Raw genomic sequence first — 26,508 nt, 5'->3', positions numbered from 1 at the left:
TGTCTGCAGGGAGCGCGTCTGTTCTGGGACACGGCCACTCTGGCTCTTTCAGCCGGTCCCCTCAGAGGGGCTCTGCTGCAGCCTAGAGACACAGCAGGCTAATTGACGAGTGCTGGGCTTTGTTTTATCTTGGCATTCGAACAGTAATGCTGACTTAATGTTGCCAGTGGACAGATGGCATGCCACGGTGCTGAATGGCCCGGCAGAGGCAGCGGACCTGGCTCGCCGCGCAGGGAGCTGGTGTCCCTCCTCTTCATACCCCCACCTCATTAGCAACTGGGCCCAGATTGATAATCCTCACAGAGGTGTTGCAATCTTCGACAGACAGATGACAGCAGTTTCTGCTCAAAAAAAAAATCAGTCTGAAAAACGAACCCCCTGAAAAACCCTCTTCTAAAGTGCCAACCCAGTTTTTTAAAAATCTCGCTGTCAAAACTCTGAGAGCCGGAGCCTTGAGCAAGACACAAAATTTACATGTAGGTGGTTTTGGTGAGGATGTGGGTTGTGGACTCACATGTGCGGACTAAGCTCATAGAAGTTCCTGTTGCGATACTCCTCCACTTTCTCTGGCGTGAAGATGGGCAGGGACCTGTAGGGGTTCATGGAGATCACCACACTGCCAATGTACGTCTGCCGGGGGAGAAGAAAAGAAAAACAGTGAATCCGTGTGGCATTTTAAGTATTTTACACACTGACTGACAGGAGCGCTGGTTTCAACAACTCATCTTCCCATCTGTCCATTTCGGTGTTAATTGTTAAGTCTAGGTGGGAGGAATTCTGCCTCCGTCGGCTTTTCACAGCTGGGCATTCTCAGTACACTGTTGGGGCATGCAGTGCCTGAAGTGAAACTTAGGAGACCTCCAAAAAAACTTTGGAAAGTTTGGAATCTGTGGGCTGTGCAGTAAACACAGACCTGCAAAGTGGTCAAGGTGCTGAGGAGGTTTTCAGGAAGCGCACACGTTTACATACAGATGCCCGACAAGCTGAGCTGGCGTGACAAAAACACCTTTAAACTCCAAATATAATGAGAAGCTTTCAAAAGCATCTCTTTAGTTAACTGTGTGCAACTCTAATGAACGACATCTAACATATCAGCAGTGGGGGTTTTAATCAAAAACAAACTTTTCTGTGTTTCACATTCGTGGATAAAAAGAACACCTTTATGTAACATTCACACAGAGCGCACTTGTCAGATATTTCTGAAAGCGAACCGAGCGGCCATCATCTTCATCATCCCTCCCACGCTCAAAACAAAGCCCAGATAGCACTTTCCAAACATCAACCTGAAACATTTTTCTTTGCCTTTTTTTTTTCTCTCTCTCTCCGTGGTAATGGCTGTTGCATAACCCACTCTGACATGAGTGGAGCACGGCCTTCCCCGTGGCAAAACTGCAACCCTCCCACAGCCTCTCGTTCAATAGCCCACCGGAGGCATAAGCGAGGCCTTTTCAAGTGCAGAGGACGGGCACAAAAGGGAGCAATGGGCGTAATGTAAACAAAGCGTCACGTGTTAATGAGTGGCTCTGTCGACCGAGCGCAGAGCAGAGAGCACAGAACACATGTTTTGGTCTCTACAGATAGTTAAAATAAAAAAAAAAGATCTCATGTTTATTTCAACAATCTTCTGACGGATCGTAAAATTGGTATCAAAGACGCTCGTTATCGGCGCCATTAAAAAAGCAGCAGTGAACTCGGGGCTTTCAATGCTTTTCACACCAAATCCAAAACATGTTTAGAGTCTATAAACAAATCACCATAAAAAAGGACAAAAGGTGAGGTTCTCAAGCATATTATCTTTTCCACACACGTTCGGTGCCATTAGTTTCAGGAAAACAGTGAATCAAACTGAGCTTTTTTTTTGTTTTCTCGTGAAGGTTTCTCAACCAGGTTTGACCTTCTCCACTGCAGAAAAGGTTGGATAGGATTTTCGTCAAAACTCAGAGAGTACCATGTCTATCAGCAGACATCAATCTGTATGCAGACACTGTCCACACTGCCCAGGTATTTCTGTCTTCATGTCTTCTTCTTCTTCTTTACTATGCCTGCTGCTGTCTAAGTTCTAAAACTCCATCTGTTCAGTCGCTATAATTGTATAATTGTGGTGGCATGGATGATGCGCCACATCCCCAAAAACTGCATCGATGAAACTGTTTTTTTTTCTTCTCTCTGCCATTTTTAACCGCAATTCTTCAAATCCATAATTTTAAGCATGACAGTTTTTGCAGTGTGTGTACAGGACTGCATAAATATGACTTCTGTTAATCTGGAAATGGGCAGCTGTTGTGGTCCAGGACTATGGTTGATTTAAAACAAAATAAATAAAAATGGGTGGAGCTGAAACCTCAAAACGTAGGGTGAGCGGGTATCTTGATCTCTTTATGTGTCATGTCAAAACCTTTTAAATAGACTTGTTTAGATGCTGGTCACAGATTGAGATTGATCATCCTGCTACAGTTTTGGTGTGAAAAGGGAAATTCCGACGATACGCCTAATCGTCCAGCTCACAATGTGGAGCCAGTGTTTAAAAAAGGAGGAGTTAAATACACATGTGAGAAACACTCAGTGTAAAAAAAAAAAAAAAAAAAGGAGTCATGCATAAGAAGCAGGGCAAGTTTCAGCCTCTTTGATTTTTCCACAGAGTTATTGGATACATGATGCGCCGTCCCGCTGGAAAACAAAGCCATGTTTCTTCTGCTCCGTGCTGTCATATGATAGTTTAGGGTGGGGGTTGGGGGCCATTTGTAAGGAATGATGCCACATGAGGGGAAAATACATTCACATGCGAGGATTGTTCACCACAGATTTATTGGATAAGTACAGGCTCCAGCGCTTTCCCTGGTCATCACTCTTTAGGTGCAGCTTATGCTACAAAAAAAAAAAAAGCTTCCATTATAGACTTCAAACCAAGTGATTTACCATCCCATGAATATGCCATTTTTACTTTCACTTCACACTCACCTAAAAATGTAACACCATAAATATTTAGACTCTGTGCCAGCGCATAATAACATAAAAAAAAAAAAAAAAAAAAGACCGAGTGTGTTTAACCGGCTCTGCAACATTTAGGTCAGTGCCACACAGGAAATAAAAAAGCTCTGAGCTTATAGTTTTGGACAGAAGATTGAGGGCATCTGAAATGTGAAAACACCATTCCCATTCCTCAGCAGGATGTGGGCTGCATCTCGGCAAAATATCCAGCGCGGCACTAAGGCAATCATCGCTATATGAGGTGACATCATCCCTTTGGGCCCTGAGCCCTGTGAGCCAACAGCAACCAGAGTGGAGCTGTAATCATCTAGGCTTACGTCTAGAGCAGCCAACCTGCGGAAAAGAAAAATCGCGGCGTGCCACCGCACAAAGCCCAGAACCAATTCACCGATGCAGGCGTGATAGTTCAACAGCCCTCTTCTTCTGCAGATAAGACAGCCAGTGGGCCATCCTGCCAGTCCCTTCTTGTCCCCTGAGCTCTGGATTTCATGCCTCATTTAAAAAGGCATCATCTACATTCTTTGGTGGAGTGATTTATTGATTGGTTGCTTGCTGTGGTCTCTGTATGTGTGCCACCTCTGTAGCCAAAAAAAAAACTAAAAACAAGTGAGTGAGTGGAGGAACAATGGAGTTCCTTAGGGAAGCCGTTTATATCTGACTGGGAGGCAGGGACAGGCAGAGGAGTGTTATACAACAAAATATGCACCACTCAAATGAGGTTCAGTCACATTAATGCAGTCGTTACTTTAACATTAAGTTGTGGACTTACGTAGATCTCATTGTGGTCAAAGCGGTTCTTCAGATTCGCGATGAACGATTCCTCAGACAGGGGTTCTAGGAGGACCATGTCCCCGACCCCGATCATGTTGTCTAGAAGTGACGTCTTCACCTCCATTTTGGCTGCCGGTGTCCCCCCCTGGTTAGAAATGCAGAGGAAAAGAGAGATACATCACACATACTGTAAAAGCTGTGTCCTGAGAAGTTTGAACCACTAGTTGCGCTATGAAACGGCATCAATTTGGCACTACAGCCAATGCCATCCTGGTTTTTGGAGCAGGAAGTGACAATATTTGGAACAGACTGTGAGCTGGGAAGGATATCTTGAGAACTTGAGAACCCTACTATGCCGACTGACAGTTGGTGGCGGGGACACTCCAAAAAACGGCCAACAAAGGGCCAGGAGAAAAAACTGCTATGAAAAGTTCTTGCATATTTAAGCAAACACAGATGTAAACAATGCCAATTTGAAATATCTTAACCTTTGCACATGTTTCATGATGAAAAAAAAGCACTTCTATATAATGTGTTTTGGTGAGAAACACTTGCTTGATACCAGTATCACTCTATTCGGCCATTTTATATTGGTTGTCCATTATTTGTGAGGTCTCCGGCAATGTTTTTAAGAGGCATTCTCTGATCAGAAAATAAACAGCCCTATATATAGCCAATACAAATAAACCCCCGGGGTGGACATGTTTGTACAGCAGCGGTTAGACTCCAAGGGAGGAGTGGGGGCCTTTTTGATTGGCTGTTCCATTCTTGTTCTCCAGTGGCATGTGAGAACATCCCATAGGCAATTACATAACTAAAAGGACTTTGGCCTTGACCTCTGGGTATCTGCACAGCTGGACTCTGCTCCCGTTTCAGGACTTCTTGTAAGTCAAAAGAAAATCATCCCCCCAAACCAGTCAAACTGCTTCATAGCTTTTTTTTTCTTCCTGTCCTTCTTGCTTGTTGCAGCAATCTAATATTTGTGGCTGGTAAAGGATCTGGGCTGGAGTGCACCATGACAAAGACACTGCTGGGGGTGGCAGTTTTCAGTCCAGTGTTGCCTCCCCATCTCCTTTGGGGACAGTAATCCCAATGCTATGGAGATAAAAGAGGGGCCTAGAATACATTCAGAGCCTTGATACAGGGCTTTGCTGAACTCAAAACCCAATGTCTGCTGTTGCGACAGACAGATGAGGCACATGTAGTCATCTATTGTTCATTGCTTCTTAGACCAGATGTCTTTTTTTAATGCATACCCAGTAGCAGACACTGGCTGGTACAGAATGAAAGCAACAAATGTGTCGTGAACTCTGATGTTTTAGATATGCTTTTCAATAAATAAAAGCAGCGACGTGAGTGGGAATTAGAAAAAAAAGCCCTGAAATTAAAGAACATCTGACAGTCTGAAAAAACCCTGCCTGGGGGGGAGGGCAGTAGAATTTTCTGCATAGATTAATATCACAGATATAGCTCATGCAGACACAGAATTCTTTGGCAAGTTCATGTTTGGGGATTAAACAACTGAATCCGAGTGTAATACAGTACGTGACCTAAACTGTTGGTGGACGGCCAAAACACAAAAACTCATAGCTTCCAACACACACACACAAAAAAAAAAACCTCTATTAGCAGTCAATCAACTTTTAGCAGCAACTTCGGAGCAGCATGACATTCCTGAGAAATGGATCTCCTGTGTCGACTTCCACTTTACTTCTTCCCCCGGCTCCTGTTCCCCTGCAGGGCACGGTGTTATTGGCCCATAAAGAAGTTGCCCGGCTCTTGGTAGGAGGTAAAACTCCAAGCTCCAAAAACCACTCACTCTCACTCTCAGCGTGAAAACAAATCTTTTTAAAAAAAAGGTGAGATGAGACAGATGGGGAAGAATGTTCAAGATGACTGATGTTCTATCACAATTAAAAGATTTCGAGAAAGGGGGCCGCCAAAGACACCCACAGCTCGATCTTGAGTCTGAGGGAGGGGGGGATGGGGGGGCTTGTCAACCCACCGTCCAGGTAGGTGTGTTACTTTGTTCCTGCCAGCTACTGCAGGGTCCTGAGCTGATGGCATTGTGCCCAAACATTCCCTGTGATGGCTCATGTCTACCAGCTGCTTTGGTTGTCTGCAACACAGTTTTAAATCAAGTTATTTCCTTTCAACGTAGTCGCTGATTCTCTCGAGGGATAGGACTGCAATCGCCTGCTCTGTGATCTCCTACCATATGTTGTCTTCTTTCAGCAGGGATTCATGATGCTGCTGCTTTGCTACAGCAATCCAATTGTCTTTTGTTATTCTCAACAGAGGCAAGTATTCCATTAGTTCGACTAGGCTACAATAGTAAGAAATATTTCAAAAGGAGACATATTTCATTCCTCATTTTATTTTGGGTTACTACTGGAATACGTTTACATGTTTTAGTGCTCAAAAAACACATTGGTTTTCTCATGTGGTCCGGTTCTGCAGCACCGTATCCCTCCTCTGTGTGAAACACTGTTTCAGCCCCTGTCTCCTCTGATTGGTCAGCTCAGACATGCCTGACCAGGCACTGCAAACAACAAGTACAGAGCAGCTAAATCATTTCTTAGATGCCAAACTAGCCGCAGGGCATACATTATGCAAATTTGTGACATGGTGATGCAGTGTGATGATGTCACAAAGTCACAGAATTAAAAGGCGGACTACTGACGAGATGTGGTCGCCATTAAATGTCCTTGTCTGAATTGATTTTATAAAGACTGTATGAATGCTGTACATTTTGTAAAGCCCCTAAAATTGACATGACTTAATATAACTTCTGTATATGGTACATGTAAATACACTCAAATGCACAACAACAATCGATGACCCGGGCTGACCCCTACCTCTAACCCAGGCTATATTGATCACCCACAGCATCAGATAATATATGCATTAGCCTGGCACAATCAATACTGGGCAATCCAATTAAAAAACAATCTAGTTAACTACAAGGCTACTCGGAACTGACAGCCTGACAGTAGGTGCAAAGGCATGCCACAGCGAGTATGGAAGGACGCATTCCTCCTCGGTGAAAACAGATGCCAAAGCCTGTCGGTGACATGGGGGAGAGCGCAGTGTGTCCGCATCGCCCGGGTGCTCGCGCCACTCTGACCGACAACATATTGCATCTGTCTGCAGCCTGGGTGCTGGGTGCCCTCAGCTCCTTTGCTGATAACCCACTACCCCAGATTTGGAGCCGGCTTCAAGGCAGCCAGTGACACAATCCCATTAATAAGAGTTGCTTCCTGCTGCTAACTGTTGTATGGGATCCAAAGAGGGAGAATGGGAGACAAACCTGACAGCCTTGATTAATTCCCAGGGGATTATCTCCACTGCTGAGTGGTGGAGAGATGAGGGACACAACCAGTCTGTGTTGGTTAAAAACACATTTTTTGCTGTTTGCCTCAGTGTACACATGGGGAACAAAACTCCCACTGTTGGGTTGTGATTTGATTTATTTTTAAACACACTTATTTTATCAGTCTAAATGAAAAAAAAAACCACAGCGTGACCCTTTGGCATATTACTCTTGAAACTGGATTAGAAGTGTCCCTCTGTATCAATCTCTCTGATGCAAAAATGCATCAGAGAGATTGATTAAATCTCTTTGATGCATGTTTAGTAGGTAAGCATCACATGTCATGTGCGTGCATGGTTTAGCCGTTATTAATCGCAAACCTAAATCTCATGAATCAGATATGTAGCGAAAACTTACAGTCAAATACCCCGCGGCTGGATGTGTGTCACCTTAACCGAGCGCGCTCTCCAAAAAAAAAACCTGACTGGCGCGGTGCCGATGTGCGGCAGATGGGAGGGGTTTACACATCATTTAAGTTAAAGGCATGACCTGATGTCATCAAAGACACACAAAACCATTAGATTCTGTTTAAAACTACATATTTATAAAATATGTATTTTTTTTTCATTTTTTTTTATTTAAAAGAACGGTGCAATGCTGCTTTGCTGTGAAGCTCCAGAACTACAAACTTCACTCAGCTGTACTGGCAGAGGGATGAGCAGATAATGACTGGATTTACATTTTTGGGGGAAGACATTCTTTAATCAATAATGAAAATAATCTTTGGCTGCAGCCCTACCTGTGATGGCACATTGGCATTTCTGTAGTCCCTTATGGACATTTTCCTCTCTCACTTCCTGGTACAACAATCTCCCATTATTCATTATCAGCTGCCAGCACTATATATGTACAGCATCACCTGCCACTGGCTCAACACACTCCCCTCCCCCCTTGGGGTCACACAGTATGGCACACCTTGAATGTCATGTGTTGATCCTACACGCGGCATAGAGAGTACGGCATACAAGTGAAATAATGCAGTTTGAAAGTTTGATCTATAATTCCCGCTGATTAAATTGCTGTTTTGTTTTTTTTTAGAAGAGCCAAGTTGCTTGATGGAAACGCGAGCGATGGGCGGGCTTGACCTGGGATTTCAATGCATGTAACCACCGATGATGTTATGAGACGTGCTGACCTAGATTTCCCTGCGAGATGAAGCCATGAGCAAAACATGAAAAACACCATTACATGTGCATATATTATTTACAGACTCCGGGCTACGGCCACGTGTTCCTTTCTGTTCTTCAGCAAGGGGACGAGTCACCCGACCAAAAGTCATTAACCGCTCGGGCGGCGGTGGTGTAGTAGTCAAAACAGAAAGAGAGGAGCCAGTAAACCAGCTGTTGACTTGTTAGGATGTGTGTTCGTGATTAAAAATAAAAAAGGCAGCTCAAAGTGGCTATCAATGTTGAAATCAATACTTGCATCACAGTCAACAGAGCAACCTTAAATCTACAATGACATGTGGTTTGAGAGAAAAAAAAAAAAAAAGCGAATGGGGTTATTGTCTGAGCTGCACTGAGAGATGATTGGCGTCACTCTACCTTGGGAGCGGTTGTTTGAGAACACAGCGGTCGAGGCTTATGTGTAAACAAATGATAATACAAATCTATTATGCGGCGTAATAGAGTGTAAGTTCCCTGCAGATCGGGGCGGCCTTGTCACGGGACCGGAGAGTCGCAACATTGTGGGCTGCATGCAATGATGCCGATTAAAGCGCTTCCTAATGGGGCGGCGGCGGCGGGGGGGCGCGGGCCTGTGCCAGAGGGCAGGCCATGGACGGGACAAATGGCGAGCTGCTGCCTGAGAAAGTGACCCGGAGGTCCAAAGTCCTCAGCACTACTCCAGGTTGGACATCTGTGAGTGGAGGCGCAACCAAAAACCTGCAGCCACTCTTCCACCCACTGGAACATCGGAAAAGACTAAACAGAACGTCTGCGAACAACTCGCTTAATGACCACCGTGGAATGACTCCTGTCTTCTTGTTTGCGAGTGGAACAGAGTTTTCATGCCACACACACAACCATCCAGCCCGGTTAAACATAAACCTGTAACCCAAACAAACACTGGGCTTTATTTACAATACAGCTCACACAGCAGGGAGACATCAAGACAGGGAGATTTGCAAAACATGAGCCTACAGCTGGCAATCAAAATGACAAAAGGATCCAACGAGCGCACCGTAATTAATCCACGAAGCATACAAAGCGTTGATTGAAAAAGGAGACCAGGCGACTGATAAGGAACAACTGTCTGATGTGTTTGCCTTGAAGGGGTTAGGGTTAGCGATGTCACATAACACGGGCAATCTGGTGATTTCAAAATGATCACACCAACCACCTCGACAATCTACTTTTCGGGTGAACTGTAGAGATCGCGGTATTTAACGTCCTTTGACCTCTACTTCCAGACTTCGCACAGCATCACTGAGGAGCAGATCTGTGCTGCATGGACACACCAAAAGAGCAATGAAGCCAGATAGATGGCTGTGCTAATTGAATTTTCCTCTCGCCACGTGTTGTACACAACGCAAGTTCAAGCGAGTGCCAGAAAAAGAACGATCGCTGCAGTGTTATGTAGGAATGGTGGAAATTCATGGGCTATTTCAAGTCCGTCCATAGTCCACAGCACATTTAAGAATTGAGTCTGGGGATCTTGATTGCGATTACAAAAAGATCGCGAGACTATATGAGACTACTGAATGTGAAAATTCATTCTCACAGAGTGCAACATGTAGCTGCCACGGTTTTTGCCTCAATCCATTTCAAGTAAACGTTGATCGCAACGTGTAGTGTCCATAGAATAATGGACACCACCTGCGTTTCAATTGGTTCCCTATGAGCCTCGCTTTCACCACGCAACCATGTCTGCAACCATGCGAGCCGACAGCATGACACGTCTTCTATCTGCTTCACGCCTCCATTACAGACAACATGAATGAAGAAAGAACACATTTTCCTGTGTCATTAGCAGTTGCCACTCTGAGGAAGAGGTTAAAAAAAAATGAAGCGGTCGGGTTTTATCTTCGTGACAGCAGCACTCTGGGAGGGAAAGTAGTCTGTTTCCACTTTAAGTTTCCAGGCACCCAGTTTTCTGACAGTTAAACTCTTAATAAAAACTCAAGGATGTTGTTTTTTTGACTTTAACTTTGACGGTTTGCTGCCTCATGAATATCTAATGCCATCGCGGTAACGTTCGGTGGCTCTAAAAGAATGTGTCACCGTGTTATGAGACTAAATTTAGTCTCAATTTTATTCGCCGCTCATCTATTTTCACAAAAAGGGGGGCAGATTGATGTTTTTCATTTTCTTCCTCCCCATTATCCGAGAGTGATTTGTGCACAATGTAATGGATCATGTGAAAGCTGTGAGCCTTTTACCACTGATTTTAACTTTGTGCATGATGAAACAGGTGGCGGTTGACTCTGCACCAGGCACTTTTTCTCCGATTGTCAGTGTGAGGCGACTGTTTGGTACAGGGCAATGTTTTACATACAAAAACCTCGGCCAATGAAATGTTTATTTTCTACAACTAATGCGACCAACACTCCTCTTAAAAGCACCCTGCAAGGTCACCATTTTTTCCTTTTTACTTGTGTTATAGAACTCGAGCACACTCCAGTTTTAAATGGTTCCCCAGACGGTTCCGCATTAGCAGTTTTCAGCATCGTCTGCACAACGGGCACTCGAACACTTGGTCTGGCTTGGGTTCCCATAAGTGAATGGAGAAAGCAGCTGCACTCGACTTAACAAATCAACAGTGGGCCGAGTTTTTTAAAAAACGTACAGCCTTATTACCGGAGCGCCGCCGGGGGAGACGGGAGGGCGTAGAGTTTAAGCAGTTTAAGTTCAACGGGTGGAAAGCGTTCCGAGTCGAGCGGCACCAGGGAAAAAAAGTTCTTTGTCTTCGGGTTCGCCATCCCAGCAGTTCTGCCCTTTTGACCTCAACGCATTGTTAAGTAAGAGACTGATAAACAATCACAAATGAGATGTAGTTCATCACACTTAATGAGGAAATGGAAATATAACAACATATTCGGCTTTGGCGCTTCCTGCTTTAAAGAGGACCTCTCTTTCGCTGAAGGCCTTTCAGGGTCCAGCCAGTTGAGCTGCACATGTGTGTTCCTGTCTATCTATCTCTGACACGAGACGCACGCCTCACTACACTAAACTGCACAGGCAGACAAGTGCAAACACCATTCATCACCATGGCACTGGCATGGGGGGGGGGGGGGGGTGTCCTCAGTGCGCGCCACATTAAACCACAGCGTCTCAAAGCGACCGTGTTTCACGAAGGGGGCACATTTAAAGGAAAACAATGATGCAAGTTAAAGCGAGGCGGCCAACCTAAGCTCGCACCGACGAGAGAGCCAGCAGTCCCACACACACCGCTCGTCTTCCAAGTCTGAGCTAAACGGTTGTTACTTTTTCCAGGAGTCCATCGAGCAGCTCTGACGGCTCACCAAACACTACCTTTTCACAGCCCTCTTACATCACTGTTTGTTTGATCAGCACGGGTAATAAAGTTCCCATCTGGTTTCCCGACTGAGACTCTGGCCAACAAGGGGCGGGACATATTTGCAGAAAACCACAAAGAGAGAAAAAAAAAAAAAAAAAGACACAAACCTTTAGAAAAAAAAAAAGGGAGTCTTATCTGATCCGCTCGGGATTTCCAAAGTTCACAAATGGAATTAGGAGCTGAAAAAGCGCAGGAGGGAGAAAAAGCAGAGCCAAGCACAGACACATTTACAGCTTAACGAGAGTGGGAGTTTGTAACATTTCCAATGAATTCATGTTTTGAACGGAATACTTTAGAAGCATGAATATTTACCGGAGTTTTCCCTGAGTCTGTGGAAGACTAGGTGCGTGCAAGTTTCTCAGTTTATAAAAATGTGCAGCTTGACATAATTCGGGAACATTTGAACTCCACCAAGGAGGTTATGTCTGCACCCACGTCCACTTGTTTGTTGGTTTGTAGGCAGGATAACACAAAAACTACTTGACGGATGTCCACAAAACTTGGATGGAGGATGGGACTTGGCCCAGAATAGACCCCTTTAACTTTTGGCGGGGATCTGGAAAACCTCTCGACTCACTCGCCTTCTTTGACATCGAATTACGCATGAATCATGTTAAAAAATGAGCTTATTTAAGTGACTTGTATCTTTGAGTGAGTACAACTGGACACTGATCCAAATAAGAATCTGATCTAGTAGATTTTAAACACTTTATATTCGATATTGGTATGTTCTTGATTGAATTAAAGGGGACTGTTGGGCTTTGGTGGAGGTATGCACTCTACCATTCTAAGAGAACAGAAAAAGCCAGAGCAAATAACGGTTAGAAAAGACTCAAAAAGCATCATGATAAAAGTTGTTAAAGACGTCAAATGACACCTACAACCATTAGATCTGGCAAAGGTTGAGAAAACTGTGCGTCCGACCCTGTGAATGAATAAAAACACTCATACTCTCGGCTAAACTGATTCATGCCACAGAGTTGAAGTTGGGATAAAAAAAAAGAAGTATAACATGCTTTAAAACTCACTTCTAAAAGCACATGCACAGTGCTGCTTCTGTGGCAGCGTACTGTACCCATTCTGAGTCAGTTTTCAATATAATGCAACAGCGGTGTGTTTTAACATTGCAGCGTGATGCAACTTTTCCCCTCCATCTATGTCTCTCATCTCCTTGTTTGATTTTATAACTCGGGGGCTAGATGCCTCTGGGAAGAGAAGGAGGAGGAGGAGGAGGAGGAGTGGAGATCCCAGCAGAGAGGAAGCAGGTCAACTCTGACAAGCACTTTTTTTGGTTGCTCATAGAGGTGAATAGTTTTTATTCATGCAGCCCAACGCTGAGCAAGTAATTTATTCCAGTCAGCAGCATCGAGATCTCTTAAAAAGAAAAAAAACCTGGGGGCACGCTGGAGGGTAAACCCACCTTTCGGTCTGCTCGTCCGCCTTCAAAAAGCCTGACACTGATCTTTTCTTCTGTTTGCCACAGATCCATAGATTACAGCCGACATAATGTAAAAGGATGTGATATTTTAAACGGAATAAAAGATGCTCTGAGTGATCCCCAAAGTGGAGGTCAGAGGTGGAGGTTTTTTTCATTCAGCCCTCCATTTCACAGGCAGCTTTGTGCGTGTGTGTGTGTATGTGTGTGTATGTGTGTGGTGATGGGGATACTTCTCTTATAAAACTTTGAATGGGTGCTGGGATTTGACACATCTGCCCGTTTGTTTGCTTGCTTGTTTGCTTGCTGTCCTCCCTGCGTTTGAATTACAAAAGGATGGTGCTCTAACCGGCAGATGTTGGCAATTAGCGACCGCACTTTTCATTAACATCTCTAACTGATGAGCCTCGGTTTGGACTGAAGACTGTGGAAACGCTCGGACAAACTCGGTCTTTAGGAGTTTTATCCTCCGATCGGTTTCCAATTCGTTCACAAAAAGACAAAAGAAAAGATAAACACACAGCAAAAGTGTTTAAATCCCAACCCCCTTCTGTTCTGCAGGAAGAGAGGAGGAATGAATGAGCCGGGGAGCAGACGACACTACATGACTATCCACAGAGTGAACTTCTTCAGAGAAGTTGCAGCAACAGTGGAACACAAGACGAACACAAAGGGACTCGCAAGTTGTTCTGCAGCACCGAAGCCAAAGTAACACAAGACGCACAGAACTTGCCTCTTTTATCTCCGCAGAAGTTGCTCCCTCTCGTCCTTAACAAAAAAAAAAATCCCCTCTGCGGACAAAAAAAAAACAAAAAAAAAAGTAGGATCCCAGAGGCGCTTCTCCCAAAAGTGTGGAGTGGACTCCTGAAGCCCCTTGCCCGCTTCCTGGGAGTTGAGTTCTGCTGCGCTGGATGAGGCTGAACGCGGCTCTCATCCGGATCTCGGCACTTTTTTGAATGGAGCTGCTGCTGGATGGGCTGAGAGAGTGCAGGGTCCGCCGGGCGCAGGGAGTGGCTGGAGCGGCGTCTCTGGGCGAGTCCAGCGTCCTAATCACCTCCAGCGCCAGGGGGAGGAGGTGGGGCTGTGATGCCTTCACGAGTTGTCGGAATTTTTTCATCTTTTTTTTTTTTTTTTTTTTTTTTGCTGTTGTCCACATGGAGCACCAGCACTTACACAACATTCATCAAATGTAATAATAATCCAGGAGTTCAAGCAGGACCGACTAAATATTTCAAATTGTATGCCTAACCCCAGTGTTGTAAAAAACAAAACAAAAAAAAAACAAACATAGTTCTGGGGACCTTATTCTCCTCTGAAAATATAGAAATACCCAAGTCATTTTAGTGTGTATAAAAATTATTTAAGTACAAAACTTGAGTAAATGTACCCAGTTACATTCCATCACTGCCTAAACACCATCTTCCACAGGCAAAAGGGTGTTTTACTCTAATAAACGAGAAAGATTTTGTGCCAAATGGATGTATTAATTAATTAATATGGACATATAACTTATAGTACAGCCATGATTTTTAAAAAGGTGTTGGGACATGTGACTACATTTACTGTTTTTTTGGCTCGTACAAATGATTTGATTTGGCTTAAAGACGTTCCGGGAATGAGATCTAAGATTTCCGAGGTTAATATTAACGCAACATTAAAGTTTTCCCTTCATCCCATGGCCGGATACTGCAGCCACCCGACAGCACAACACCCCCCTCCTGTGTCTTAATGCTAGATAGCACCGACATGTTGGCCCGTTGTGTAATTACACTAACCCTGGATCAGTTTGGGGTGTTTAAAGAGAAGTTTAGAAGAAAAAAGCTGCTGTTCCAGATTTTGGGGGGGTTGAGGAACATTTCTACCGTTCGTTTACCCGTTAACTAAAGAAAATGACTTCTAACTGTCCAAAGGGGGTTCATGTACAAACGCTGTCGTTATATTACTCCATTTTGCTTCCTAAGCAGAAAGTAACCACTACTATGTTGCACGTACGTGTTCATTTGCTGGTAATGTTACCAAAGTTATTTCACTCGGGACACGTTTTTCTCCATTTTGTTAGAGTTAGTGAAACTGACTCTCCCCGCATAAATGTAATGACCCAGATAAATCTGGCTTTACTGCGCATGCGCGTTAACAATTTCCTTTTCCCTGGAACTGATAGTGTTGTTATCCAGTGATATTAGTTTTTATCTTTTCGGACTGTTTTTGCTCATAAAGAGGATTTCGGTGAGTTGCTTTTTTGTTGTTTTTACAGTAGTTGTAATGTGATCGAGCTATGGTCACATATTTAACGTATTGATGCACTGCGTCAGGAAAAAGGGATGCCGAAGCTAGCTGTAGTAAGCTAACACGACCGTTAGCCGGTGTAGTCAGACGTGCAGGTTATCTCTCGTCTGGCTTTAAAATTAAAATAAAATTAACAATCATTGTTCATGTCATGATTTGCTATTTAGTTAAGAAAATATGTCTAGTCAGAGTCTACAAATGTCATGTTGTGTGATAAGTTTATATCGTGAGAGTGTACACCGGAAGATGAACGAATCATAGCAGAGAAGTAGGGGATGTGGCTAATGTCTGGCATGTTGTACCTTGCACTGCATGAGCGTGTTCTACACCGTTACATAGCATTATATCCATTGTGCCATCTACACTGCTGCTCCCGTGTCTATTTCCATTACATTTGATACATGCCAATTTTAAAATGGCCCTTATCTTATAATGTGTCGCACTTTGTCTTCAGGTGAATAAACTTGCAATAGGTGATGGCTGGAATTGGAGTTTCCAGCCATTTGTTTAGTCCAACAGTGTCCCTTTTGCAATGTATCATAGATGAATAGGTGTAGAAATGTATTTGTATGATATACATGTCCTAATGCTGATCTTATTTCTCTTTCCCCGTTTCTTCCAGAGTGTCTTTTATGAGTAATCAAAGGCAGCAGAAGCCTACGCTAACAGGCCAGCGTTTCAAAACCCGAAAAAGAGGTGACAAACTTGAAGGCACCAGTGTTTGTTGGTTATTTTTCTCCATCAGGTTTCCGTGAAGAACACCTGCTTGATTGTCTTCCGGCTTTTCAGTGTACCTTTCTATCCAGCCACTTACCTGCTTACAATCATGGACACAGGAACACGGTTGTAAGGTTTGATCAGTGGTGGTCACTCCTGTTTGTTCACTGACAAGATATTCAGCATTAAAAACACTAAAAAGATGTGTCTGGGGTCCAAACTGTGATTAAGTGTTATTAAGGGATGTCAGTGATCATAACCCAAATGCCTTTTCAAGGAAGAGAATATGACAACCTACAAATGATCTTGACCTGCGTATGGGTTTCGATGTGTCCTAAAAGAAGGTCCTAAGTTATTGGCATTGATAAACTCTGTCTTCTCAACAGATGAAAAGGAGAGGTTTGACCCTTCCCAGTTTCAGGAAAGCATCATACAAGGTCTGAATCAAACTGGCACTGATCTGGAAGCTGTTGCAAAATTCCTTGATGCCTCTGGTGCCAAGCTTGACTACCGCCGCTATGCTGAGACACTATTCGACATCCTGGTGGCCGGTGGAATGTTGGGTAAGAGGCGGGCTCTTCATATGTGTTTTACCTTTTACATTAAAAGGGTCATATAATACAAATTTTCAGGTTCATTCTTTTATTTTGGGGTCCTAGTAGAAGCTGTTTACATACTTTAATTTAAAAAAAAAATCCATACTTTTTTCTTATACGGGGCATTGCTTCAGCATCCGTTTTCACATGTCTTTATGCTCCCTTGTAGCTACAGAGTGAACATCACGCCTCTGTTCAATATTTGATGAGAGTTGCACATGCTCATTACTTAGCGGGCAGGATGTAGCTAATCAGAGGCAGAGTAGGGCAGATCATGCCGTGCAAGGTAGTGTGATTGATAATAACACAGCTACAGCTGCTCACCATGGCTGCAGTACAGCTGTACATATTTTATTAAAAAAAAAAATCTATATTGATATAATGCATCTTACGTAGTGACTCATCTAATTTACAGAAATGAAGGCTAGACTCGAAACCAGACGTTTCAAGTAGTGCAGGGGCAGAGAGAGAATAGTGCCCTGGAAAATGTTTATTCTTTGTTAGTTCAATGCAACTATTTACATTTAACCATATAAAGTATAACTCACTGGATGTATGAAGCATAAGGCAACAAAATGAAGGAATTGTGTTTTTTATTTTTTTATTTTTTTTTATTTTCAGCCCCAGGAGGGACACTGTCAGAGGACGTGACACCCACCGAGTTCTGTCTCTTCAAAGCGCAAGAGGACATGGAGACCATGCAGGCATATGCACAGGTGAATACCATTAAATTCTGCTTCGTTATCCCATGGAAGTCACAAATCCATTTTTTTTTAGGATGGTACAACATATTCTGTGTTTTCTTTTTAGGTCTTTAACAAGCTCATCAGGCGCTACAAATACTTGGAGAAAGGGTTTGAGGAGGAGATTAAAAAGGTTTGTCTTTTGCCAGTTGTGTCTTTTCAGGAACACACAGTACCACAATAGTAAAGCTTCTAAGTTCATGTCCATTCTGTTCCAAATCAGATGTTGTATAATTTCAGCATATGGAACTGACTCAGTTCAATTCAGCCTACATGATTGAGTTTCTGTGTTTGCTCTTTGGCAGCTGCTGCTGTTCCTCAAGGGCTTCACAGAGTCTGAACGCAACAAGCTGGCCATGCTAACGGGGATTCTGCTGGCCAACGGCAATCTCTCTGCATCCATTCTCAGCAGCCTCTTCAATGAGAACCTAGTCAAAGAAGGTGCGTTCCTCTGTGCCTCGTGGGCTTGCCTAGTTGTGTTTTTTTTGTTGTTTTTCAGATCCGCAGGTAGAAGCAGTTGGACTGACAAGAAATAATTAGCCTCTTAAGTACCTGTGGTTGGTTTTTTTTTTTTTTTTTTGTTAAGTGGCGTATCCTTTCTTGCCTCCTTCTAAAATCTTTCTTTTTAAAATGTGTAGCTCATTTTTTTCTTTATGATTTTCTAATAATCGTCCCAACAACTAATAATCAATCCTTAAATATGTAAAATACGTGTTTACTCTATTGTGTAAAAAGCAGCCAACTGGAGAGCCCACAATTTCCCATCCCAAAACTAACACAGACTTTGCAATGAAACAAACCAATTTCTGTCTCTGCTCTGTATATAATGGAACAGCAGATTTCTACAGCCATGTTTGATATTAGAAGCATCTGAAAATGATGCATCAAATGCTGTCTAACACTCAGAATATTTTAATCATTCAATTAAGTGTCTTTTTCTTCCATGTGAGTTGATAAATGGTAAATGTGAGCGTTGACTAATGATGCCACTTGCAGACTAAATTAGCCATGCTGTGCATCCAGAATGGCTTTTGTGTTTTGTTTGTTTGTCTTGTGGCTGTTTGTTTTGCTCTTGTTAATTGCTCTCCTCAAAATCAGAACAAGTGCTGGCATTATTGTAGCTTTTCTGAAACAATGGCATCGTAAGCATTACCATTCGCACTTCCAGTGACTAGAGCATTTGGAGTTACTGACTACGCTAACTAAACTTTTGGGGAAATATTTTAGAAACCATTGTTGGTAATGTTGGCAGTCACACATGCACACAACTCTATTCCATAGACAGCAAGCTACACTCAGAGAAGTGGTGCGAACAGAATGTAACTGATCAAACCAGTGCTGAATTTTTGCAGCCAATTTTCATATGAATACTTGAGAGTTCTAAAAAAAATCTGCTATCAATCTGCTAACCTACATAATACTTATTAAGTTGATGTAATGAACTAAAATATAACTGAAGAACTGTTTGATCGCTGAAAATGGTGAACTAAGAATTATGAGATAAATGTACATAGAGCTATAGGTAAATATATACACTGAATGGGACCTTTTAGAGTTAAAAAAAAATAAACTTGTTACTTCTAAACATCTTAGTAGAGCAAGTAACGAAGTAGAGAGCATAACTCAACCACACCACAACAGTCCCTTTTTGTATTCACTCATTAAAACCAGCCAACTAAATCTGCCTAATTTTCTCATAAGCACTGTATTTTGATCCCTGAGAAAATCTCGAAAAAAACACCTTATCTTGAAATGTGAAAGAATGTGCGCGAAAATCCATCCGCTTTATCCGGATTCTCACCAAAAGTTAATCTGGGCCGAGACCCATCGTCCATCCAAGTTTCATGGAATTCTCTTATTAGTTTTTGTGTAATCCTGCTGATAAATCAACCGCCCACCATCAGTCAATCAAACAAACACACATGAGTGAACACATAACCTCTGTGGCAAAGGTAACACTCTTTCATGCTTTGCCAAATATCACTTTAAGACAAAAGTTGCATTTGAACCCAGCACAAAGAGTTACATATACAATTTCCATGAGTCAGTATTGTGGAGAGACAAAGACCTTTGTGTGAATGTGTTTTCAATGTGTACTTGCTGTACTTGGGAATTGAGAATGTCTAAAGAAAAGATGCAGATGACAGTTTTGGCTTCAACCTGGTGCTGTCAGCCAGAAATGGGACACAAAAACTGGGACTGATGGGCCGCTTCAGCCCAATGGTGCCATTTGACTTAATCTAACATTAGCCATAAACCTCCCAATAGATGGAGGACATCTGCTCTTTATTTCAGATCTGCAAACCATGTCACTAAACTGAGGTTCACTTAAATCATTTATGTATTTCTTTTCTTTTTTTAAGGTACAGATGCAAATTTAATACACCTGCGGTCCAAACTAATTTTGACGGCTGCATCATTGTTTTCTTAGGCATTGTCCTCTTTCAAACCTGTCTAATTGCATCCTAAGGAGTTGTTTACAGATGTATTACTCAGGCCTAGCTTTATCCTGGCAGGTCTGCTAGCAGCAGCTGACACGTCTCTATGCATTTGTTCAGGTGTTTCGGCATGCTTTGCGGTAAAACTCTTCAAATCCTGGCTTTCTGAAAAGGACATCGGCTCTGTTGCCACCAGTCTCCGAAAGGTTGGCATGGACAACAGGCTCATGGTGAGAATGACAGCTCAAATCCAAAGTCTTTACAAGGCTAAGATGCACAAAGGGTCAACAGCCTCGCTGTGCTCTCTAAATGACATTGTTTGATGAAAATAAGTCCAGAGGGTTCCATGCCTTAATTTAGCTCCAAATTATAGTGGCATCTGATCTGCAGGCAGCTTATGAACAGAGGCTTCTTAATGGCCGATGAAAGCTTGTTTGGCCAAAAGAGTCTGCTTCAATATTTCACTGTGTGCTTTTTCAGGAACTGTTCCCTGCCAACAAGCGCAGTTGTGAGCACTTCTCGAAGTACTTCACAGACGCCGGGCTCAAGGAGATTTCGGACTTTGCCAGAAACCAGCAGTCCATCGGTGCTCGCAAAGAACTGCAGAAAGAGCTTCAGGAGCAGATGGCACGTGGGGACCCTCTCAAAGATGTAAGCGTTGTCAGTTTGTCGCCCCCTTTTACATAAATCGAAACCCATTTTGTGTGAGGGTCACACTTCATTGTGCCCCCAGTTTCGGCTTGAGGGCTGGATACAAGGATGCTGTAAATTATTGGGAAGTTGCAGACAATTCAATAAAATTAAACAATTGGTTAATTAATCGTTATCGTTTCTGATAATGAATCTTGTGGAGTAATTGTTTAAAGATAGAACGTCAATTATCTGGTTTCATCTTCATAAATGTTTATATTTTCTGGTTTCTTTACTCCTCTGAGACAGTTAACTGAATATCTTTATGTTTGCAGAATAAAACAAGATATTTGAGGGCGTGAGCTTTGGGAAACGCTGAACATTTTCACTATTTTTTGACATTGTAGACCCAACCACTAATCAGTTAATCAAAATAATACCAACAGATTAGTTGACAATGAAAGCAGTCCTAGTATCCATTCAGCCTGAACATAATCCCAGCTCCTGCCAGCATTCCTGTACCTCGATCTTCGGCCGGATTTGATAAGCAATGAGCTTCTGCGTCTGCTGGCCATGGTTCTGCTTGTTTTGCCAATAACATGCGTTACATCTCTGTGCCTCGTGTCTAACAGATCATTGCCTACGTCCGTGAGGAAATGAAGAAGAACAACATCTCCGAGCAAACGATGATTGGACTAATCTGGTTGAGTGTAATGAGCTCTGTGGAGTGGAACAAGAAGGAGGAGCTGGTCACAGAACAAGCCATCAAACTTTTAAAGGTGACTCCTCTGTTATTATGGCTCCGTTGTTCATTGATTCTGCGGCAACCATGGCAACACGCGCGGAAATGAGAGATCTAAAGACACTTACGGATGTCACTCTTAAATTGTGCCTTAAAGATTTTTGTTTTTTTCAAATCCAGGCTGCTCTGGGCTTTGAAGATAATTGATTTACCAACCCAGAGCCTTTCAAAGTAGAAGTAATGTTAGCCAAAAAATACCCTGAATCTTTTTTTCTATCTCCTGTGAGGTCCAGAAACTTCCCACCAAGCCTTTGTTTGAATATTAATGATTTTTTTTTTTTTTTACAGCTCATAACTTTTAATGTTCCCTGTTTTACATTCTCAGCAATACAGCCCACTGTTGAAGGCTTTTACCTCCCAGGGCCTCTCTGAACTCACTCTCCTGCTGAAGATCCAAGAGTACTGCTACGACAACATACACTTCATGAAGGCCTTCCAGAAAATTGTTGTTCTTCTCTACAAAGGTAGGTTATTTGTGCTTCTTCTTTTTATTTATTTTTTTCATGTGGAAAAAGTGTTCGCTTTATAGTGGGAGGCTTTTTTTTTTTTTTTGGTGAATGATGCCAGATGGCCAGAGATTATAGCCAAAAGTTTGTCTTGCTTGATGTCGCCAACCTGCTTGAAGACATCTGTTTTTTGAGCACCCGCAGACTCATTTGTGCAGTTGGTGGCATGTTGAGTTGTATTTGTCATTTATTAATTTATAAATTTACTCCCTTTTTTTTTTTAGCGGATGTCTTGAGTGAGGAGGCAATTCTGAAGTGGTACAACGAAGGACACGTCGCCAAGGGAAAGAGCGTTTTCCTTGAGCAGATGAAAAAGTTTGTTGAATGGCTCAAGAATGCAGAGGAAGGTAAACACCTCACGGTCTCTTTTTGTTCCGTCTTTGTCAGTCGATGATCTTGGTTCTCCTTTCCACAGAAGTTTCAAATGTCCTGGAAGATTCAATGTCATGCTGATGAAAATTTGCATTTGTATTATGTAGTCCACAAAACAGTTCTGTAGTGTCACAGCAAAACAGAGTTGCAGTATTCTCCTAAACAACTGAAATAGAGTGGGACTTGTTTTGGAACTCGAATGAAAAGGAACAAACAAAATAAAGAAGGCTCCATACATCTGTTCGATGTAATTCAAGTCTCCTGAAGCCCTGAGATCCCAAAGTGATTTCAAGAGACATTATTTATACCTTTTTTTTTTTTAAAGCCAACATCTTACCAGAATTTGCTAAACTGAAAGCATCACTGCACACCCCATCTGTAATCGGTGCGGTAGCTTCACCACACATGACTTCAGGAATGTCGAGTGGACTACATTATATCACCCAGCTGTCCTTCTGAATGTTGGTGAACAGATAATAACTGAATCTGTAGTGCTTTTCAGACATCTTGATTGTCTTGGAGTGAGTTGCCAAGTGTCGGCATGTTGGCTCTAACGATGTCTGCCTTCTCTCTAATGTAATGGAACTCTGCTTAGGTGCTCAAAGCGGCAAAAGAATATTCAAAAGAACTCAACAGGCATGGCTCTTTCCTGAAACCATGACCCGGTTTTCTCAAGATAACCCACAGACCTTCAGATATATTTTGCTGCCACTTTGAGCACGACAAGCTGAAAAACATCTAGTTCCATTATTTGAGAGGCAAGGTAGACATCTCTATGGCCAATCCCTCCAGAGCAGTGCAACTCACAACAAAGCTAAAAATATTTCTTTGCTTTTTGGGTGAAGTGTCCCATTAGAAATGGAAAAAAAAAAATCACAGAGACCAGGAACGGAGTGCACGACTGACCCAAAGTGTCAGTATTTGACATCCTGTTGATGAAACTCAACAATCAGTTCATTTGATCTAAATTCACTCACTTTACCTTTTTAATGTGAGTCAAATTGTGCCTGGAGCGAACGATGTTCACCCGACCTGATGGCCGGAGAAATAAAAATGTCGGCCCTTAACCTGTTTTTTAAAGAATAAAAGTTACTTGTCAGATAACAGAAACCTTGTACACAGATTGCTGTAAAAATCCATGGGATGGTTTTGTGCTGTATCTCTGTGCTGAGTAACTGTGTTTGGCTTCTCTTTTGTCCCACTTCTAAGTTTAGATGACATTGGTGGTGATGCATAGTGCATCGATGTTTGAGCACAGCTCTGACTGTTGTTCTCTTTTTTGTGTTTTTTTTTTTTTTTTTCTTTCCAGAGTCTGAGTCCGAGGAAGAGGAGGCAGACTGAGGACCTCAAGCTGAACTACCATGTTGATTTGTATTTTTACATTAACATAGCACCAGATGCAGTAGAGAGATTTGTTACAGAAGTCTGTCTATAATTAGTTTTTTTTTTTTTTCCTTTTTTCTATTCCCTACCTCCTCATATCTAGTTCAACTGTAATGTAAGGGCTTTAATATTGCTTTTCTTTTCAACCCGTTTTCTGTCTGTCTGAATTGAATCTGAATGAAGTACTTGTTAGTCTTCTTCACACTCCTTCTGGAAGCGGTCACAGTGCCACATATAGCTAAATGAATTGACAACCCCCTTTTCCTGTAACAAAAGGGGGGCTGTTTGTTTGGATAGATGGGTCCCTTTTAAGAATTAGCCAGTTTGGAGGCATATTTCACAGCTGTTGTATTAGTCATGGAACTCTTTCTTCACCAGAGGTCCATCTGTGTAGCCATGATATCTTGGTCAACTGAAAGGCAAACTGTTTTTTTTTTAAACTCGTTTCACATCTCTGCCAATTACGTGACAACTTTATTTTTTTTTTCCTTCTTTTTTTTTCTGCCAGTATTTAGATCTCCGTAACCAGATGGAGATGTGCCATTTTCAGACACTGAATTGTGATGGTTTCAAAAGCCCCTTATAACAAACTTCAGTTGTTCTACACATCTTATGTAACAGAACCATGTTAGCCTTTTTTTCCTTTACCATACAGATTGACTTTTTAAAATAAATGGAAATTAATGGTTTTCATTGCTGCTCCGCTTACTTTCGCATACAGTCACATCATTTCTATTATTCTGTGAACATGCTAATGAGAAATAATACGAGCAGTTAGAGCACATTAGCAGGACGTTTCAGTCATACATACACACACGCAGACAATCATATGCCAAAAGCTCTTGTGGAAATTGAGCCAAATCCATCTGTTGTGTCACAGAGCACCCCGCGTTCCCTCGCAGTTTTTTTTCCCATCGTTTGATCTCCTCAAGCCTCACCTAATCAAGTAATCAAGGAAGGCGGCGTGACCTGAGGTGCAAACAACCATCTCATTCAACTCACTTCTATCCCACTTTAAATGGTAATTATGGCTCAGTCAAGCATGCAAAAATGAGGGAGAGATGGTGATTCAAGATGTTATGAAAACGGAGGTCCACGTCGCACATTCATTATGACAAGTCATTTTACAAAGTGCGCGACCAACTCAGAATTTTGAGTGCGTGTTTAACCTCGCCTCTGGCTGGTGACGTTCAAGTGTCAGGAAACTAAGTTGTGATTTCCCCAAGTGGCCAAAGTTTACTGCACTTGATACTTTTCACTCATTTTACTCAAGTGTTAAAGCAAAACCATTATCTCTGTCTGGGAAAATGATGATGGGCATTTCTGTATATCTTCCATAGTCAAAGTTTAGTTCAGCTCCAGCTATTCAGTTATTATGCAGTTAGTTATTTCCTGTGGTTGAAGGAGTACAGTTACATGACTGTACTTAAATATTATTTTAATACCAGTAGTTTAACGTGTAACTGAGTAACATTTCAAAGTATTCCTCTTAAACTCAGCTCAGAGTATTAGTTCCTTTCTAACCGTCGATGTTAATGCATTATCAGTATATGTATTCAATCAATACTCCCATCTCCTCTGCAGCTCTGCTCCAGTGGTCGTGGTCACCTCTCTAAACCTTCAGTGCATACTTAAGTACGAGTGAAATGACAGATTTGAAAAAATACTCACAAAAGTACGAGCACCCTCCCAGAAAAGTCTTAATTACAGTAATTTGAGTAGTTGTAATCAGTTGCTTTCACCCCTGCCCTCCGCCTCAAGAGCACCAGAGTGGTTATTGGTTAGAATTACAATACCTGCGTCTGTATTGTATTCATACAATGACCTTCAGGCACTCAGTAGGTAACACAGTCAGCCGGGGCAGTTCGCATGACACAAAGGGATTCACTGTACAGTACAGCAGAGCACCAGGAACGTTATCGATTGACAATCAGTTTCACTCGGCGCCAACAGATGGCAGTAAATCCCTGAGAGATGCTTCCTCCCACTATTGAGGCCTTCCACAGCTCCAGCGTGGAGCTCAAATAGAAAATGCCAATTTTTGAAGAAGGCAGACTAGAAAGTATTAGACACAGCCAGAACTACAAAGTATCCGACGAGTATTTTCTCTGCCTCTCTGTCCCGGGAGGATTTGTTTGCCTTTTGGTTTTATTTAGTCGCTCTAAAGAACATGAAACAATTTGGGAGAGTGACATGCCAGCAGGGGGAAACACGGCCGCTCTTGAGATTTGTGTGTGTGTGTGTGTGTGTGAGAGAGAGGGAGAGCGTGCACAAGTGCGCCTTGTGTGCGGCGCTGAATGGCAATGATGCCGCCCCTTCCTACCCCCTTCCTGTTGCAAAGCCTTGAGCATTACCATCTTGGTGGGACTGTTATCTGCTTGTTACCAGCGCTGCCTCACTTCACACCGCACACTGTGCTCCTCCCTGCATGTACAGGCGCCGAGCGGAGCTGCGTACAGAGGGAGGCCTGTGGTATCACGAGCTGTGCACACTGTGACCTGACACATCTGTTTGTTTTGCTCATTTGCCTTTCTTTTTTTTTTTTTTTTTTGGCCGATTGCATACGCTACTGCTGCTGCTGCATATACAGTAGGTTTCCCAAGGCCTACCTGTTTTGCTTGCACAGGTATATCTCGATGGCATGGTGTCGATGAACATACTGCACCAGGCAGACTTAACTCTTGTCCCTCAGTGACAGAGAGGACGGAGGTGTGACTGGTTTCATCTTGTCCTTCTCCAGCGTTCACATGCCAAAAGTTACATGAATATTTTGTGGGAAATTCTGTTTTGTTTTGTTTTTTGGGGGGTTTTTTTTCCCCTCTTCACTGACGTGGAAAAAATATGAAGAGGAACAGAACCGCGACTTAATTTATTTTTGGAAAATCCTGTCTCAGTTAGACTTCCATGCTTGAAGAGAGAGCAGACCAGCACAATGTGCCAGGGAATGCCA

General features: G+C 42.7%; 2 protein-coding genes across 5 annotated transcripts in view; one reads left to right on the top strand and one right to left on the bottom strand.

The window, feature by feature from the left end:
• The window catches only part of myo1b (myosin IB), a 67,141-nt gene extending 53,006 nt beyond the window's left edge, over positions 1 to 14,135 (bottom strand). For 2 of the 4 annotated variants that reach the window (XM_037108873.1, XM_037108874.1), the window contains exons 1-3: positions 13,819 to 14,134; positions 3,758 to 3,904; positions 515 to 630 (exon numbers count right to left, since the gene is read on the bottom strand). In XM_037108873.1, coding sequence (XP_036964768.1) covers positions 515 to 630; positions 3,758 to 3,883 — 242 coding nt within the window. In that variant the 5' untranslated portion in view covers positions 3,884 to 3,904; positions 13,819 to 14,134. Of the gene's footprint in view, positions 1 to 514; positions 631 to 3,757; positions 3,905 to 13,818 lie in introns of all 4 variants that reach the window. The other 2 variants (XM_037108872.1, XM_037108875.1) reach the window with 2 other exon arrangements.
• Positions 14,136 to 15,176: 1,041 nt separating this feature from the next.
• On the top strand, positions 15,177 to 24,251 carry LOC119025379 (basic leucine zipper and W2 domain-containing protein 1-A). The gene is made up of 12 exons (XM_037108876.1): positions 15,177 to 15,311; positions 15,994 to 16,067; positions 16,475 to 16,651; positions 17,306 to 17,400; positions 17,495 to 17,560; positions 17,733 to 17,868; positions 19,986 to 20,095; positions 20,346 to 20,516; positions 21,128 to 21,274; positions 21,623 to 21,761; positions 22,028 to 22,150; positions 23,485 to 24,251. The coding sequence occupies exons 2-12, from the start codon at positions 16,004 to 16,006 to the stop codon at positions 23,514 to 23,516; spliced, it is 1,260 nt and encodes a 419-aa protein (XP_036964771.1). The 5' UTR covers positions 15,177 to 15,311; positions 15,994 to 16,003; the 3' UTR covers positions 23,517 to 24,251.
• The last annotated feature ends 2,257 nt before the right edge of the window (positions 24,252 to 26,508 follow it).

This window comes from Acanthopagrus latus, chromosome 9 (assembly GCF_904848185.1).
Source record: "Acanthopagrus latus isolate v.2019 chromosome 9, fAcaLat1.1, whole genome shotgun sequence".
Lineage (NCBI taxonomy): Eukaryota > Metazoa > Chordata > Actinopteri > Spariformes > Sparidae > Acanthopagrus > Acanthopagrus latus.
Note: the sequence above shows the minus strand (reverse complement) of the source record. Positions and strands in the feature narration are given on the sequence as shown.